Source organism: Felis catus, chromosome B1 (assembly GCF_018350175.1).
Source record: "Felis catus isolate Fca126 chromosome B1, F.catus_Fca126_mat1.0, whole genome shotgun sequence".
Taxonomy (NCBI): domain Eukaryota; kingdom Metazoa; phylum Chordata; class Mammalia; order Carnivora; family Felidae; genus Felis; species Felis catus.
Genome location: NC_058371.1, coordinates 60,106,582 through 60,125,952, shown reverse-complemented (window position 1 = coordinate 60,125,952; position 19,371 = coordinate 60,106,582). Strand labels below are relative to the sequence as shown.

The 19,371-nt window shown below is 38.1% G+C and overlaps 1 protein-coding gene across 1 annotated transcript in view; it reads left to right on the top strand.

Annotated features, from left to right (window-relative positions):
• ANXA10 (annexin A10) overlaps positions 1-19,371 on the top strand; it is a 98,463-nt gene that overhangs the window by 44,589 nt on the left and 34,503 nt on the right. The window contains exon 3 of the mRNA XM_011281585.4: positions 2,017-2,111. Within this exon, the coding sequence (XP_011279887.2) occupies positions 2,017-2,111 (95 nt within the window). The remainder of the gene's footprint in view (positions 1-2,016; positions 2,112-19,371) is intronic.

Here is a 19,371-nt window from a genome sequence, read left to right as displayed (position 1 = left end):
GTGAACCAGGAGATCATGACCTGAGATGAAGTCAGACGCTTAACTAACTGAACTACCCAGGAGCCCCGCAAATATGAATATTTTTAACAAAATAAAGTTTCTTGTCATTTTCAAAAACTCTACAAACCTTTACTAAGTCTTTTAGAAAAGAAAAACACCGAAATAACTTAGCAAATACAGTGACAAAAACACAACTTTCGACATGGATTCCTAAATTTAGCTATTTTAATTAAAAATGTTTAATACATTTTTGAGGTCCATATTAAGTTAATCTGAAATATCCTGGAAAAACAAATGAGCAAGAATTGGTATGAGCACTTTGAAAAATGAAGATTCAGTCAGAGGTAGGTTGTAGATAATCTCAATGGAACAACAAAAAGCAGAAGAATATAATAATTATATAGGTGTGATCATAGTAAAAATGACAATAGATATAATTTAAAAATCTTCTATTTATTATTAAAAATTTGTTCGCTTCGGAATTCCCATCATGAAGTTAACAGATTCCTACAGAACTACTTAACATCCTTTGAGTCCAACGCATTAACCAGCTAACCCCAGGGGAATATGATGCTCTCTGCCTCTCACAAACCATAAATTTCAGTTTTTGGAGCTGATTCTTTGCCTCTCTCCTTCCATTTTACACCTTCAGATCATTTCTCTCACCTGCATAAAACATCCTCCTCTTCCTTTTGTTTCACTGGGCATAGTTATCTATGTAAATTCTAGTCACTAGCCCTCATTCACTGGATATTTCAGCATCTGACTCAGCTTTCCTAAGAACCTAAGGGCATCCAGAATGGCTTTAATTTCCCAAAAGATGATCTGCTTAACAGTCTAGACTTTCATTTTTCTCCTCATCTCCATTAAATATCTCCTTTTGTCAAAGAAAAGTTGTACCACACAGAATTAAACAGGCAAGGAAGACTTTATTCAAGACTATTGCAACAGAAATCAAGACTTTACCAAGAGGAGAAAGACTGAACTCAGTTCCTCTGAAACAAATGGCAAGAGTTTTTAAGCAGAGTGGTAGGAGGGCAGTGAGCCAGTTGAAAAGTATTGGAGAACTCTGGGAGTCCGGGGTGTTTGTCAATGTGATTAGGCCATCTGTGTTTGCTAACTAGTACTTAAGAAAGTTAGGTTCTTAACCCTCCCACGGAGACTGGGAGATAGGGATTCTTATCTTTCTTGATGATTATATTTCAAAGGGATGGCTCCCAAGTTTTTGGGAAAGACGTTTCTGGATTGTAAACTGGCAAGTGATTTGACAGAAGATTTATATCTCAAAGGAAAACGAAATTACAGTTGCAAGTTTTCCAAAGTAAATGCTCTCAGAAGGGGAGATCAAGCAAGGGCTTATAGTCAGAAAGAAACCTGTCTAAATTTTAGTCAAGCTGAGGCAAATGTTAAGGCCTTCTTGGTCACTCTGCTATGACTGTAATTAGAACTAAATTTATCTAAACTAGTTGTGCATTTGGGTGTTATATCAGTATAATGAATTGGCGTATACGGAAATGGAGGCCTCATACAGCCCAGAAACAGCCTCGGTTGCAGGACAGAGAGACCATATTCCGTGCAAACCATGAGAGGTTCACACAGTCCCTCACAAGGGTACACATCCCTTGTACTTTCATAATTTCCTTCTCCACAAGGAAGGATCTCTTAAATGAGAAAGGTGTACTCCTTTAAACACCAATCAGCCTAAAGTCAAGAAAGCCTTTTTCAGTGGGGTAGGAGAGATGGCTGAAGAAAGACCATATTTTTTATTCCTCTGTATTTTTTAATTGGATCCTTTTAAAGGAAAGTCTGTAGTAATAGCACCAAATTGAGAGATAGGAAGAACCAAGCCTTCATCAAGTGTTGCTCTGTGATTTCCAATTTTAGTTAAAATTGCTCACTGCTTTAAAGTACCATCAGGGAAAATGCTCGCACAATGGTTTTTGATCCTTAGATAATGGGTTCTTCCAAACTACAAAGTAGCAACTTTACTAATCTTCAAATATTATTCTTTTCCAGGCTGTGACAAAGACATGCTGATCGACATTCTAACTCAACGTTGTAACGCACAAAGGCTGATGATTGCAGAGGCATATCAGAGCATGTATGGCCGGGTAGGGTCTCTTCATCTTGACCTATTTCTAGGACAGACTCCTGGGAAATGACAACACTCTCAGAAAACAGATACTGTTATTCTTTTCAGTCTTGCAGATTACAAAGATCTCCGACTCCACTGTATGTCAGACACAGAGTTCCTATGACTCTAACATGTTTCAAGGAATGTAAGAAAGACGTATCTATGTGTGAGGCATGTTCACACTGACTCCATCAGTCCTTTCTCAAAAATCACTCAGCTTCATAAAATGAAAGTTCTGGTGGCCTTACACTGCTGGTTGGTCCAATTAGGCTAAAAATGTTGCGCTGGAAACACCCCTGTGTCAAGCTTTAGGGAAGGCATGGAAAGGGCTAATGATCACTAGGTCAAAAAAATAAGATCTTTCCTGCAATTCCCCACAGGTCTTCACCTAACTCTCAACCAAAGTGAATTCTGTACTAGCTTTTCTTCTCACAGCATGCAGTTATAGAGACCATTAAAAAAGAATGGCAGTTAAAAATAGTTTAAGGCAATAAAACTATCCTTAGTGCTTTAAAGTAATCACATTCTAATTTCAAAGCAAGTACCATTAAAGATTCCTTTCTTTTGTTATGCATTTAAACCACAGATTCAGAACAAAAACTCTTCAGGCCAAAAGGGCCTGAAATAGCAATTACTTTGTCAACTGAGCATTATTGATGAAACACTATCATAAAACTTTCTCGATAGAGTTAGCTCTTATAAATTCACTCCATCTCTAAACCTCAGTCTTTGAACAGCTATAATACAGGAATAAAGGATAGCCCTCTCTTGTAGAATAAACTAATAATAGAAGAAGCTACCACTACTGGTGAAATTAGTTGAATTATGCCATGGAAGCAAACCAGTTATGCTTTTTCCCAACCCCTCCCCCAAGTAAAACTGCTACCTTAGCTTGTGTTCCAGTAACACCAGTGCTCGTTTTCTTTTGAAAGAGAATGCAAAAAACCATAAAAGTTATAGCATTGCAAATCTAATATTGTTTTAATATGTGTACCGTTAGAACAGTGGTCATTTTTCAGTATTTTTTTAACCCAAAGTTTTACATACATTTTATACATCAGGTTAGTTTAGGTTGAAGCATTATTTCATCACATTCTACAAAATTACACTAGAACAGATTAAAACGATTAAAAATGTAGTAGTTCCAGGGGCGCCTGGGTGGCGCAGTCGGTTAAGCGTCCCACTTCAGCCAGGTCACGATCTCGCGGTCCGTGAGTTCGAGCCCCGCGTCGGGCTCTGGGCTGATGGCTCAGAGCCTGGAGCCTGTTTCTGATTCTGTGTCTCCCTCTCTCTCTGCCCCTCCCCCGTTCATGCTCTGTCTCTCTCTGTCCCAAAAAAATAAATAAACGTTGAAAAAAAAAATTTAAAAATGTAGTAGTTCCACTCAGGGAATGTAAAATCTATTAAGCAATTTATACTTTCAACGGTTGTAAAATTTATTAAACTCTACCTTCTGCTGAATAATCCATACCGCGTGGAAAAGCTTGGCTAATCACCCAATCACACCAACGGATGAAAAGGAGTCATGCAGGCCCCTTTCCTCCAAAATATCTTTGTCATACAATCAGTTATCATGTCTTGAAAATTAGTTTTCCTCTCGTATTTCTCTCTTTTTCCTCACTAACACAGTCTTGATTCATTTGGCGCCCAGGCTAATGTGAAACTCCTAACTGATACCTGCTACCCTCATGCCTTCCTACTCCTAACTATCCTCCATACTGAAGCCAGAATGATTCCAACTCTAGATTTCTGCTTTCTGGCTTTAGCTCCTGAATATTTATCTTGTTTCTCCCTTACATATATATCCACAGGTCCGCAGAATAAACCAAGGCCTTCTCCGGGCCAACAAAGCTTTGCTTTTATTCTCTATTTTAAGCCCTCTCCCCCTTCTTCACACGCCATCAAATGCAGCCAAACTGATCTACTTATATTTCTACAATTTATCTGTGCCTGCTCCCTTACCTTCGTTCAGGGTGTTTCATCTACTCCATTGGCCTGACTCCCCTCCTCCACAAGCTGCACACCTGTTCATCTCCCCAGATACTGGGCATTTCCTCACACCAGTAACCCCAAACACAGTGGAACAGACTTGTGCTGCTATTGCATTCTTTATATAACTTCCCCCTCGGTACCTAATGACACGCTAGTGAACTTGTCTGTATGTGTTTCCCTTTACCAGAGTCCAAATCCTCTAAAGTTGGAATGCATTTCATCCATCCCTCGAGTTGAGCGCAAATGTCTATCTATCATGCAGAGATTGCTGAATTATCTTTGTTGAATGACAGTGTGAAGGCATAGTTTTGGCTGCTCCAATAAATCTTCCCCACCTGTCTCATTCACCCTCTGCCCCGGGCTAGGTGCTGCCTTCCAGGGCCCCAGAGTTCCCTGTACATAATGGGGCCTTGCCACACTGGGTCGTGTGAGTTTACTGTCATGTCTTGATGACTAGACTGTAATCCTCTAGAAAATCAGGGACTAGGTTATTTGCTACTACTCTCCAGAGCTTATCCAGGGTCTAACAAAGAAGATGCATTTCATTTGTAGAATAAGGGAATCTAAGGAATTATATTCTGCCTATTTACACTTTGTTTAAAAAAGAAGAGGGGACATCCCTGTATTATCCACTTTATACTTAATGAATATTCATAGATTGCCTAAATTTCTCTTTTCCCTCATTCCCTGCTCTAGCTGCTCCCAGGTCAATTGGCCTGATCTTCAGTTAGGGCTTCCTGATCAGCTCTGCTGCTCCCTTTGAGAATTACTTCTTCCATTTGGCCAAGGTGTCTCTTTTGCTACCTTTCCCTTTCTGTGGTGAGATTTCCTGTATGTTAGTCTTTGATATTTTTATTTTTTATTGGTATGGATAATCAAGATTTCACAGAATTATTTTCCTAGCTGCTGAGCAAAGTGTAATTCTAGGCATGGCCCATAGATTCTTGATATTTTACATTAGTGAAGAACAGCTGAATTTCATCAACAACTTTTCCTTGCCCAAGCCACACTAATCCCTACAGTCAAATGAAAAGCCTTTTGGAATGCCTCTGATTGATATATTTATCAATATAATTAATGAGGTCATTCTTGATCTTCCACACCAAAGCAAGTACTATGCTACAGCCAGTGTAGTGAAACCAAGGGAGCAATGAAAGGCCTCTGGGGCTGAGCAGATAAACTACGCATACCTGATAAGTTTAGCAATTAGACAGTGATCCCCGAATAGGGTTCAAATGCATCACTGAAGTAATTTGTTCTTTCAGTTTTCATCTGAAACAGGGATGATCAGCTCTGGAATGTCCTGGCATCTGGAATTCCTTGAAAGTGTGGTGTTGGTTATGTAATTTAGTGCAGAGGCTAACTTGCCCTGAATCACACAAAGTTAGAACTTAAACCAAGGTATTCTGACTTTGAATCATGTCTTTCAAAGCTTCTCACTAAGTTCCTCTTGTTCTCAACTGAATGAACACCAGATTTAACAAGAGGAGATATCTATATTGCTGACTGCCTGATGTTCTTCAAGGCTTTGCTCAATGTCAGCTACTCAAAAGGGCCTAATCTGATTGCCCTGTTTTTTTTTTTCAACTTTTATTTATTTTTGGGACAGAGAGAGACAGAGCATGAATGGGGGAGGGGCAGAGAGAGAGGGAGACACAGAATCGGAAACAGGCTCCAGGCTCCGAGCCATCAGCCCAGAGCCTGACGCGGGGCTCGAACTCCGGGACCCCGAGATCGTGACCTGGCTGAAGTCGGACGCTTAACCGACTGCGCCACCCAGGCGCCCCTGATTGCCCTGTTTTAAAACTGTCACCTCCCCTGGGGCGCCTGGGTGGCTCAGTTGGTTAAGTGGTGGACTTGGGCTCAGATCTTGCAGTTTTGAGTTTGAGCTCCTGCCTTGGGGCTCTGTGGTGACAGCTCAGAACCTGGAGCCTGCTTCAGATTCTGTATTTCTACCTCTCTCTCTCTGCCCCTCCCCCACTCATGCTCTCTCTCTCACTCTCTCTCTCTCTCTCTCTCTCAAAAGTAAATAAACATTTTTTAAAAGATTAAGAAAAAAACTGTCACCTACCCCAAAGCCTATGCCAGCAGTCCAGATCCCTTTCACCTTCTCTGCTTTTTTCTATAGCAGTTACTGCCCTCTAACAAGCTACATAATTTATTAACATATTATAATTATTATTTATTGTACTCCACCTCCCCCTAGCTCAGGCCCCACAAGCAGAGGCATCTTTGTTTTGTTCACTACAGTGGCAGGCACATAGCTGGTGTTACAGACTCAAGTGCATCCCCTCAAAGTTTAAATGTTGAAGCCCTACCCCCCAAAGTGGCTGTGCTTGAAGACAGGGCCTTTAAAGAGATGATCAAGGTTAAATGAGGTGATCATGGTGGGGACCTAATCCTATAGGACTGGTGTTCTTATAAGAAGAGGAAGAGATACCAGGAGTGCATGCCCAGAGGAAAGGCCATGCAAGGATATAACAGGAAGGCAGCCACCTGTAAGCCAAAAAAAAAAAAAAAAAAAAAAAAAAAAGAAAAGATGCCTCTCTAGAAACCAGCCCTGCTGGTACCTTGATCTGGGACTTCCAGACTCCAGACTGTGAGAAAATAAATTTCTATTGTTTAAGCCACCTAGTCTATGGTAAGCCTGAGCAGGCTAATGCAGTTGATACTCAACACAGAGATGTGAATGTATGAAGAGTTCAAGTTCACTCTTCAGATCCATCTTGTTCTCATAACAATTTTTTTTCCCATTAGGTCTCAGGTTCATGGTTAAAAATATTGATCTTGAGTTGTCAACATACCTAGGAAGTAGCCAGCTAGAAAATTACCTTAGCTACTTCAGAGGTAGAATTATCATGTCACTCGTGCCAGTAGAAGTATGGTATCTTTTCCTCTATCCTGTAGATAGAGGGGGTGTAGAAGTGAGGGGGTGGATGTAGTTTTAGCCTCAAAAGGCTATTAAATTCATTACATAATTTATCACAGACCAATTTTATAAGCATGAATTAAGTAATCTGAAATAGTATAACTACTTTAACTTTCAATTATATAATGAGTTACATACACCCCTTTTGATGAAACTTAACTACCAGGAAAATAATTTATAATTTCAAGAAGCTTTTCTATAGAATCAGTAAAAATTTTGTCAGTTTAGAAAAACCTCTGTATATGCTTGTTACAGCCTGAACAATTATTTCTCTTGAAAATAGCATACAATCTCTGCCAGGAAGGGAGGGAAGAAGAGAAGAAAGGAGGGAAGGAGGGCGGGAAGTAAGAAGAAAGGAGAAAGAAAATTAGATACTGCTAAATCCAGGCCTAATTAGGCTTCAAAACACTCTCTAAAACAGTTCTGTAAATTTGCACTCTCACCTGCAATAAATATATAATGGTTCCCATTTCCCTCAAATCTTCATAAAACTTAAGAAGTTTGGGCCAATTTTATGGATGTAAATGGGATCTCTCCATGGTTTTAACTTGCATTTTTCCTTGATAATATATAATGTTGAGCATCTTTTCATGTTTCTTTACATCCTGGTTTCTTCTCCTTTTACGTTAATTCTATATTCTCTGTATTTTTCTTTCAGTAGCTTGCCATTTATTGATTTGTAGCTATTTACATAATTTGGACATTAGTTATTTTTTGTGTATGTAGACTAAAAACATTTTCTCCCAATATGTGGATTAATTTCACACTATGTTGTACAGTCTGTGTCCAAAACTGTGAAAGGTATGAGACTTTAACCTACAAGATAGCAAACTAACCAACCAAGTTAACATAGATACTGGAGACTCCTGGGTCAAAGACAAAATACAGTTTATCACTCTGAGTAATAGCAGTCGCCAGAGTGTCAGAATTTTTGCAACAGTTCCCTGAGCTTTAATCCCAAAGGTCTAAGCAAAGATGACCAGATAACGCTTGAATATGCAGTGAGTTGCACTGCAGAAAAGAAGCCATGAGATTAGAAACTTCAGTCAGTTTTAATGGGCAGAATGCATGGCTGCCCATTGCTCATAAGGGAAACACTATCTCTCTCATGATGCTTTTCACTGTATAAACATCCTTGGGAAGTTAGTCTAGAACAAAGGGCTGTCAGTGCCTCACTCTGCATAACATTTAGAAACACGAGGCCTACAGAAAATTGTCTCCCAACCTCACCCCTGATTTCTATGCCATTTTCACTATTGACTTTCTTTTCTATGAACACACCAATCCCTAAACCACTCCTATTATTCTGACTAACAAAGGCTGAGACTAAATCCATCAATTTGTCTCATACAACATTTAATTATCAAAGGATTTCAAGCAACAAGGGGAGGTCAATTGGCAGTATTGATTCCAACAATGCCGCCACAGGGGTTTGAACACAATGAACTCAACCAATTCCATAAATCATCAGGACTTATCTTAAAAAGCTGAGTGGATTTTTCTTAAGTTTTAGTAATGACTTTTCCACTTGGTTTGAAGTTTTTACTTAGATACAGCAGGATGTATTAGCAACTGCACAGACTTCACCTTTGCCCACAAGAAGGAAGTTCAGAGCAAGTCCATCATCATAACAATCTTGGCCAGTGAGTTGGGGCTGTCTTCAATACCGTGTAAAGACAAAGTGGTGTGATTAGGTAGTCCCTCCCCAGATGCAAGGTTGTTGTTCTTGCTCCACCATTAGAAAAATGTCACTTTTCTTGGGGTGGCTGGGTGGTTCAGTTGGTTAAGGTCCCACTTCAGCTCAAGTCATGATCTCTCGGCTCATGTGTTCAGGCCTGGCACTGGGCTCTGTGCTGACAGCTCAGAGCCTGGAGCCTCCTTCAGATTCTGTCTCAGTCTCTTTCTGGCCCTCCCTGCTCATGCTCGCTCTCTCTCTCTCTCTCTCTCTCTCTCAAATATAAACATTAAAAATTAAAAAAAAAAAAGAAAGAAAATTGTCACTTTTCTTGTAGTTGTAACTTCAGCATTTTTATTATTATTTCCAACTCACACCCCAAACTTTCTTTTGGGAGGGTCAGGTGTGGGAGGGACAAAGGCATTTTTATAAAACTTTAAAAAACACACTATGTCACACAAGCAGTGTACTCAACTTATCCTTATGATCCAAGGCTCTAAAGAGTCCAGAGATATTCTGGTGGCTGAACTAGAATTCTTTGAAATTCTTCACCCACTTTTGCTTAGGCTACCACCCACAGTATAGACCAACCAGCACACCTTGAGGTTGACAATGTTAGGAGAAAAAAAATCATCATGCCCAGAGAACGGTCAGGGTAGAATCCCAAATTTTCAAAATTTATCTGCATAATTATAGGAAAACTCCTGTTTTTTTCTACACAATTCAACACTTCACTTCTGACACCAAATGTGTGGATTCTTTTCCTCGAATTAAACAATTCTAATACTAACTACCCAGGGTTACTACATACCCTACAGGGCAAGGACTGTCTCACAAAATTACCCCCCACCTCAGATGCCAACTACAAGTCCTAGATTGTCATTTATACTCTGACTGACTGGCTGTAAAGTGTAAGTTCCCACAGCCCCTCCTCAAGTTTGATGATTTGCTAGAATGGCTCACAGAACTCAGGGAAGTGCTGTGCTCATGATTACTGGTTTATTTCAAAGGACACAACTCAGGAATGGCAAAATGGAAGAGATATATAGGGCAAAGTACATGGGAAAGGATGCAGAATTTCCATGCCCTCCTTGGGCATGTCACTTTCCCAGCACCTTGATGTGGTTGTCAACCTGGAAGCACCTCAAACCTCTTTAGTCAGAGTTCTTATGGAGCCTTCTTTACACAAGCACGATTGATCGAACATTCATTGATCATTGTTGAATAAATCAGTCTCCAGACCTTCTCTAGTCCCTAGAGATCAGGAGTAGGGCTGAGGGTTACAACCCAATAATCACCTGGTTGGTTCCTCTGGCAACTAGCCCCATTCTTCTAAGATCATCTCATTAGCATAAACTCAATTATAGTTGAAAAGGGGTTACTATGAATAACAAAAGATGCTCCTCTCACTCCAATCAGGAAATTACAAGGTTTTAGGAGCTCTGTGCCAGGAATGGAGGACGAAAGATAGATAGATAGATAGATAGATAGATAGATAGATAGATAGATAGATGATAGATCATGATATCATAACATCCCAATAACCCTCTCCCCCCATTTCATTATGATTATTATTCAGGAGGGAAAACTGTATTCAGTGACCAACTGCCTTACTAAACTATGTACATCAGAAAGAGGTAAGGAAAACAGACTCAGAAATCTCATTGAATCAATCAGTTATCACCAATACCAGAAGCCTATGGATGGTGGAGACTATGGAAGATCCATCAAATACCTTGATTATCAGTCTACTGTTGAGTGGCTTTTGTAATAAAAACTATACCATGGTTAGACCAGGTAGTCTGGAAAGTCAAACACATGACACAGATTAGTTTCAAGGACCATAATTGTGTCCAGAGTCAGCTGATTGAACAGGGACAGCAGCGCTATCACTTGAAAAAGTGACAATAGTTAAAAGGACTTCTAGTAACCTCGAGAGGGGATCAAGTCAGAAGAAATATATCAGCCAAGCCCTGTGAATGATAGTTTCCTTCACAATGAATAAGGCAAATCAAGTTTCACTAGACTCACAACAGTGGCAAGCAATGGTAACTTTGGTGTCAGATACACAAAATACTACATGCCTGCTTTATGATGGTATATGTATTGTCATGTCCAGTATGATGATGGATCCAGGTAGGAACAGCATAATCTGGGCAACACAGGCTTGATTAGTAGCTGGATTCTAGTTGGTCTCATCAAGGAAAAAGCCCTTAGTGTGCAAATCTATGCAAGTGACACAAAAGTTCCTACCAGCAACCACAGTTTATTTTGACAGACTACAGCCACAAAGAAACCTTTGAGGCTTTTTCATGTGGGATCTGTACTTTCCCAAGTGTTAAACCAAAGAGATAGTCTTAACAGCCCAAGAGTGAGTAAAAATATAAAATGTTTATCACAAAGGATACTGGTCAGAACTATGAAAAAAATCTTCTTGATTTCTGCCCATGGAACACAAATTGTCCATTTTTGGTTCTGCACAGCTATTGCTGAACCATCAATAAACCAGGTCAGGACACTTAGGGCAACTGATTGAAGTCTGCATTGATTCAGCATCTTGTTTCAAGCAGCAGAGTAGGGTTAAAGTTTCCCCAAAGGAATAGCTGCCATTTTTTCATGTAAACTCATGATGCTCCTGGAGCCAGGCAGGCTGTTTTCTTCAGTGTACCATTTCCATTCGATGAGACTTGCTGATTTCTTCCCACTTTGCTAGTCATTGAGTCCCAGTTGACCCATCAAAATGAGACTATCAGGCACAAAAGTCACAAGCCTCCATACATCAGGCATTCAATTTCTACAAGAATCCAGTAGCAAGTCAGCAAGCAACAACTGCTGCTTTCTAAAAGTGATACCCAGAAGTTGTATGAAGAAGGTGACAAGTTTAAAATGCCAAGAGGCACCTCTGGGATGCTGCCTTTTCTTGCCAGAGGTTCCCATCGGCAAACCATCTGTCACAGAGTTGTGTAGCAGATAGGAATTATTGGGGTTATAAGACCTTCCCCATATTTGCTATAGGTAGAGCACTATATGTGGCTCATTTCTTATCAAGAGCATTCTCTTTGGTACTTCTCAGCATTCCCAAGAGAAACAAATAAACATAAATTCCAGCCATATTCAACAATAGATTATGGTACAGTGACATTAGCCCAAAGGACCTCAATAATAAGTTGTTTTAGTTTCCCTTTTTCCACTGCAAACCTTGCCCACACCCATCAATTGAATTTGGAGGAGACCCAAATTCAACCAATGGGTCCACATAGAATGGTTACCTTGGCAGCTATAGCCAACAAACTCATAAAAAGTTCAGTCGTTCCATTCCCCAAAGTCCCCCAACATACTCAGACAGTCATGAACCCTTTAGTCCACAGTGGGACAGGAAGACCTTGGTCCCACTCCTAATTATTACTCTCCTGAAAGTAACAGAAGCTACGGTAGAAGGGAAGGAAAGACAAGGCACATAAGGGGATAAAGATCTGCAACAATAAGTGAGGTGTTCATTTTCGGTATGTCACCTGTGTCCACCTTGATCAAAGGAACTTCAATGTTTTTGGCCTACACAAGCTTTACATCAGGTGGGGAATTCACCACTGCTGAAACCATGTTTCAACTTTGTGCGCTCTGGACTCAGTAGCCAGAGCCACATTTCTTTCTGACCACAGGCACAGAATTTGGTCCTTTTGACTGGTTTGGAGTTGGCTAATCTTTGAAATGGTTTTTAATGAGTCCATCTTTGAAATGGATTCTGTAGTACATGAAGAATGGATTCTTCATGGTAACAACTCTTAAGTCTTTGCCTGTCATTAACATAAGAGCTAGGGGAATTTTAAGGCAGCATACTATTATTGTTATTTTTATTCTACCTTGTTTTATACTCCCCCAAATTAATCATCATTATGCTTTTGACAAGTTCATGCTTCTTCAGTTATATTCACAATTTTTAATTTCTTTTTTCATTTTTCTTCTAATACCTAACTCCATGTTTCTGGCCTCAATGTCATTTTTCCAAAGGACATTTTTTAGCAGTTTTTTTTTTCTAGAAATCATAAATAATTATTAAATTATTTCAGTTCTTTTCCTTAGGAAGAGCTTTATTCATTTTTTTCTTCATGGTTGAATATTAACTTAGATAGCTATAGAATTCTAGGCTGAATGCTAGTCACTTTTTCTTTGGTCTTTGTAGATATAATTTTAAATTTTTTCCTAGCCTTTACTGATAACTTTTGAGAAACCCATTCTCTCATTAAGAGTTTTCCTTTATAGATTACCTTTAATTCTCTGTTTGCCTTAACAATTTTTTAAAAATCCTAATATTTTGCAGTTTCACGGTATTAGTAAATGGGTTTTATCTAAGTAACTGAAGATTCACATATTATATGATATTTTAAGTAGTGTCTCCCTGGTATTGTCCACATTCTCTCCTGCTATAAATCCTATTAAACAAAAGCTTGTTCTTGCCATTCAGTCTTCCAAGTCTCTTAACTTTATATTCATATCATCTATTTATTGCCTGTCTCTGTGGAATTTTTTAGATACTTTTTCAGATATTTTTCCAATTCATTAATTCCCAGTCAGTTGTTTATTAGATACTCCTCATATATATTGTGTTTTTAAATTCTAAAAGCTTTTCATTTCTAGAATTTTATTTGCCATTTTTAGTGTGATTTTTTTTTTCATAGTGTTCTTTCTGATTGTTATCAATTGTCTCAAATTGACGGGGTTTTAATTCTGCCATTTGTAGAGTCCACTGTCTGTCCTCCTGGAAAATTGCTTCTAAGTGCATACCAGATATTTTTTTGTTGTGAGAACTTTTAAAGTGATGCTCATCTTTTGCAGTGAGGTTTTTTTTTCTCCCCCCTGAAGAGTCAGAGAATCTCTCTAGATTTGTCTGGCATTTGCTTCTTCCTGGCGTCCCAGGAGAATCACCAGCCCTGGATCAACTTTCATGATGATTTCTCTTCATGGAGTTCTCAGCCCATCGGGTACAGAATAAATTTAAAAGTCATGCCCAAGGGAGACACAGCTCTATTATTTTGGATTCTCAAGGAAAATATCCTTCTTCTTAACCCAGACAATGAAAGGTGAGCTTTCTGCTCATCTTCCAATGTTGAGTGCTGTTTTTTTTTCCTAGTTCATACTTTAACTGAAGGTATAATCCTTTGAGGTTCCCAACCTCATAGAGGTTTCAGACTTAGTTCCTTGTATCACATTGGCCCCATAAATGCTCTCCTGTCCTCATATAATGTTCCACACTGAGCACTGAAATCCAAAACAAATAGTTCTCAAAAACAATCTCTATTCTCCCAAGTCACCTGCAAAATCATCTCCAAGGGCCAGCTGATTTGCTTATCCTCTGGTTTTCATTTTATCCCCTGGATTTTACACCCAGGGGTTTCTTTATTCTGAAATCAAGCATACTTAAAACAGTGTGTGTTATTTTTTTATTGTGGTATTTGGAGGGGAGGGTTTTAGCTTTAATATACTATGTTTCTCCAGAAGACCAAAGCATTATCATTATTAACAGATAAAAATTAGCTCAAATTTCCAATGAAAATTGAATCATTAAGTAACTATGAAAACATCTATAAAAGAATATTCACTTACTATTATAATGATGCAGCTTGCATAAATATTTTTATAATATAATATAAAACCATGTGAATATTTACACAATGAATATTGGGGTAGGTAGAATTGAATATTGGGCACACTTTACATAGGCTTACATCACTGAGTGTTTAAAGAGCAAGTATCCTTTTTTACGATAAGAGTAAAAGGCATATAAGTTAAAAGCATATAAAAATGTTCCCCTGAGCATATTCAGACAAGCAAAATGTTAGTCATATGTCTACTTCTTGCCCCTGATTACACATAATTATGTAAAGGCGTGAAGAACAAGGAAGAGGAAACTGCCATTTCACTTCTAGTTTAAATGGAGTGGTCAGAAGAGCTGCACCATGGGTAATCTACAGTTTCATCAGTAGCACAGAACAGCTCAATTTGAAAAGCAAGTAGTCATTAGCTTAATGCAAGGCCAAGCTGTGATTCCCACAGAGTCCCTTTAGGGCAAATCTTTGGCAAACACGAAAGCAGAGGCAGTCAGGCTGAGGAAAGTAACACTCCAAAGGTTGCATCCACAAAGTTATTTATATAACTCCAAGCCAGAATTTAAGGCTTTAATTAGAGCACCTATTTGAAGGCTCCTCTTTGAACACGCAAAGTTTACCTATTTAAACATATTATTCAATATTTATTTTCCCCACGGAAAGTAATCTCTCCTTCCAGATGTCCTGATGATATCATACAATTTCTACAATAGCACTTAGCACATTTTGCATAGCAAAGTAATTGTAATTTCTGTGTTTCTGCCCCTCCACTAAATAAAACTGCTTGAGGAGAGGGACTTTGGCTTGTTCATCTTTGAATGGCCAAGAATGACTCCAAACAAATAATTCTTGAATTATAAGTGGTCCTCATTCATTTATCCATTTTATAACAATTTGTGTAAGTTCTTAGTCTGTAGCAGGCACATTCTTAGGGGCTGGTGAAGTAGCCATGAATAAAAAAGACCAAAAGCCCTGCCATAATGGAGTTTATATTCTACCTGGGTGAGATAGATTAAAAAAAAAAAAAAAAGGTAGTAAAATGTGTCATGTTAGAAAGTAACAGTGCTATGAAAAAAAAAAAAAAAAAAACCGAAAGCCTGGTAAGAAATATAGCAAGTGCTGGGGAAACCAGGTTTAATTTAAAACAGTGTGACAAAGGCAAGCTTCATTAAGAAGTCAGGGAAGGGTGAGCCACATGAAAGAACATTCAAGGAAGAGTGAAGGGCAAAAGCAAAGGCCCTGAGGCGGAAATAGATCTGTTATTAATCTGAGATCAACTACACAAAAGCAGTTGTAGTTTATCCTGGAGTATAGAGTGGGAAAGGGCATTTCCAGCAGAGGAGTGACTGATCTGATTTGTATTTTTACAGGATCACACTGTCCTGTGTGTTGAGGGGAGACTGTCAGGGGCAAAGACAGAAGGGAAACTCATTTGGAGGTTATTACATTAACACAGGGCAGTGGGGATTGTGGCCTGGATGAGGTCTGTAGCAGTGAGAAGTGGTAAGAAATCCTCCGTTTCGAGACAATAGAATTTACTGACAATTGGATATTATTAAAAGTTGTGGGAAATACAATATAACAGATAAAATCTGATGTGGAAAGAGAGAGGCAGAAAGGAAGAGAAAACAGTGGGAGACAGTCCGGTATTAGCCATTTTGATCCGCAGCAAATTATTTAATAATTTTTGAAGAAAAGACATTTTTTTTCAGTACCTAATACGTGCCAGAAAAAAATTTAAGGATTTCACTTGAGTTAAATATTTTTATACTTGGATCTACCCGTGAGTAGATGCTGTTATTTTCACTTTACATATAGGGAAGCAGACGCAATGACGTTAAGTAACCTACTTGCAATCTCACAGCTGCTACTTTCCACAGCCAGGATTCAAACCTAAATACTTTACCTCCAGAGCTGGTAGACTCTAATGGCATTATATGATGTCTGATACTGTTTCTTTCACTGAAATTATATAATTTCATTGACATCTTTTATACAATCCGTTTCGATAGCCATGTCACGCACGTGCTCGCTTGTATGCACACCTGAGTTACGCAACAAAGATATGCCAGCGCCATCTAGTGGCACTACTAAACTCAGTTTCCAGTGGAATGCGTACATCTGGGTTCAGTATTACCATAGGATGGCATAATATGTAAAGTAACCGAAGATGTTGTTATAAATATTTGGGAAGGATGGTGATCAAAAAAATGTAACTAAAGATTAAATAAAGTACTTGCCTGCAATACCCAAGTGATTGTCAGCTTGAACACTGACTTTATCCTTTACAAATAATCAGTAAGATAGGGTCTTCTCTAAATGAATGAGCATTCATTCATTTATTCTTGCACTTGTTTATATATTCGTTTATCAATTATATATACCATATACTCTGAACATCATATATTCAGTACTGTGAGATATATAGATATATAGATATAGAGATAGATAAATGAATTTAGTAAAATTTATGTGAAAGTCCATGTCCTGACAGACTTTGGCGAGAAATGAATGCATATAATATAGTCATGAAAATCTGGTATAATAAATGAAAAGCTAGAGAAGTTTTGGCAAAGAAATAATCAGCCTCACTTAGAGTTATAGAAAGGCTCATAAAAGAGATAATTCTAATGTTTCTACCTTTCCATCAACTGCCAAGTACCAATAACTTCTCACAATAAAAGTATATTACATTGACCCATTTGCATTTAAACCTTCAATGCACTGCCGCTACATTTAAAAGTTCATAAATACTACATTTACCACCTATATGATATGTTCATCACCTTGCTGATATATCACTAGTGGCTTTCTATGGCCTACGTAACATGGAAAAGGAGACAAGAAGGCCAGAATGGCTGATATCAAATCCTGGCTCCATCACTTACTTGTTTAGCTACGTGAAACTTGCTACTTAAGCTCTATGTGCCATGATTTTCTCACCTATATCATGGGATGTTTATACTTCCTATTTCATAGGGTTGTTGCAATGAGTTATTACAACTATTCTAATACTCAGAATCCTGTCTGACAGAGAGTAAACATTAAATCTTAGTGGTTAATACAATCACCACACTCTTCTGTTTAAATCTCCATTCTTAGGACCTTTTCTCTCTGAACTGGAAGGCATATTGGAATAACTGACATCCAAAGTGTCTTTTAAAACATTGAGATTTCAAATCAGTTCAATGTTTGTTGAGAGCTAGAGTTAACTGCATTATGTCCTGTTTTTCTCCATTTCAGTAATGTTCAGTTGGAATAAAAGAACATGCATCCTACCTTCAGGCAGGTTGTTACATTACTCATCCAAAGAGCTTTTCAAACTCTTCCTCTCACCTAGGATTCTCATATGGCCCCAACCCCAGCCCAGTTAAAGAATCATTGTTTTATGGCACCAGCATTAATGATGGGTGTATAATTCTAGTGTGGAAAACAATGCTAAAAACTAGTAAATAAGATGACAATTTGAAACTGGGTCTTAACTAGTATGACACATAAATATAGTAGAGGATGTATTTGAAAGAGTTAAATAAATAGGAGCTTTGGAAAACATTCATTTTGTAGATGCCAAAATAACATGTTAAGATAAAATTTAAAATCCACAATATTGAGGCACAAGTTATATAAAATACTCATTTCAGTACACTTTGATGAGTTCTCACTCACGTCCCCACAAGCACTATCAAAATATAGAGCATGTTTCACACCCCCAAAATTTTGTTTCCCCCCTTTGCAGCCCATCTTCTGCTAACTTCTTGCTCACAGCACCAGCTGTGATCTCTTCTGATTTCTTCTCTTTTCTTGTATTTGTAGATTAACTTTGTCTTTCTAGAACTTTTAGAAGTAGGATCATGTAACATGTGCTCTTTTGTGTCCAGATTCATTTTCTCAGCACGTAGTTCTGAACATCCATAGATGTTGTAGGACTCTTGGTTCATTTCCTTTTTATTGCTGAGTATTATTCCACATATGTATATGCCAATATTTGTTTATCCATTCACCTGTTGAAGGACATTTGGGTGATTTCCAATTGGGGTTGTCATGAATAAAGCTGCCATAAACATTCATGTTCTGAATTCATAAACTTTAAATTTATTTGTTAATGCTTCGAGTGGATTTCATGCAGTTTATATTTATTAGAAATTACAAGAGTTCTAAAGTGGTATACTCCTACCAGTATTAATAGGATAGTTCCAAATGATCCATATCCTTGCTAATACCTGATATCATCAGTCTTTGTAATATTAGCCACTGAAGAGAACGTGTAGTGTTATCTCATTGTGGCTTTAATTCCTATTAGTCTAATGACTAATGTTAAACATCATTTTATGGGTTTATTCCCCAATTGTTTATTTTTTCTGGTTAAGTATCAGTCCAAATCCCTTGTGAGTATTTTTATCAGATTTTCTTATTATTGAGTTTTAAGAAATTTTTATACCTGCTGGGCACAAGTCTTTTGTCAAATATGTGAGTGACACCTGTGATCTTCTTAGAAGAATTGAAGTTTTTATTTCGACAAAGTCAAATTCATCATGTTTTGTTTTGTTTTGTTTTGTTTTCATTTATGGGTTGTTACTTTTATGTACTGTCCAAGAATTCCTTGCTACACTGACTCAAAGATTTGTTCCTATGCTTTCTCCTACAAGCATTAGAGTTGTAGCTTTTCTTTTTAGGTATATACCTCTTGCATAACATACACGTAGTAAGAGCAGGTATCTTTGCCTTGTTCTCAGTCCTAGGATATGAGCATTCATTTTTCATTACTAGGCATCATCTCATTTTTATAAATGCCCTCTATCAATTTAAAATCCCCTCTATTCATTCTTCCCTAAGAGTTTCTCTTATGTTTATGTGTTAACCTTTTTCAAATGCCTTTGCTACACCATCATGCAGCTTTTCTCCTTATACTGCTAAAATGAGGAATTGTATTTATTGATTTTCAAGTGTAAACTGAGCTTGCTTTCCTTGGACAAATCCTACTTGGTCATTACATATCATTCTTTTGACATGTTATACATACTGATGGATTTAATTTATA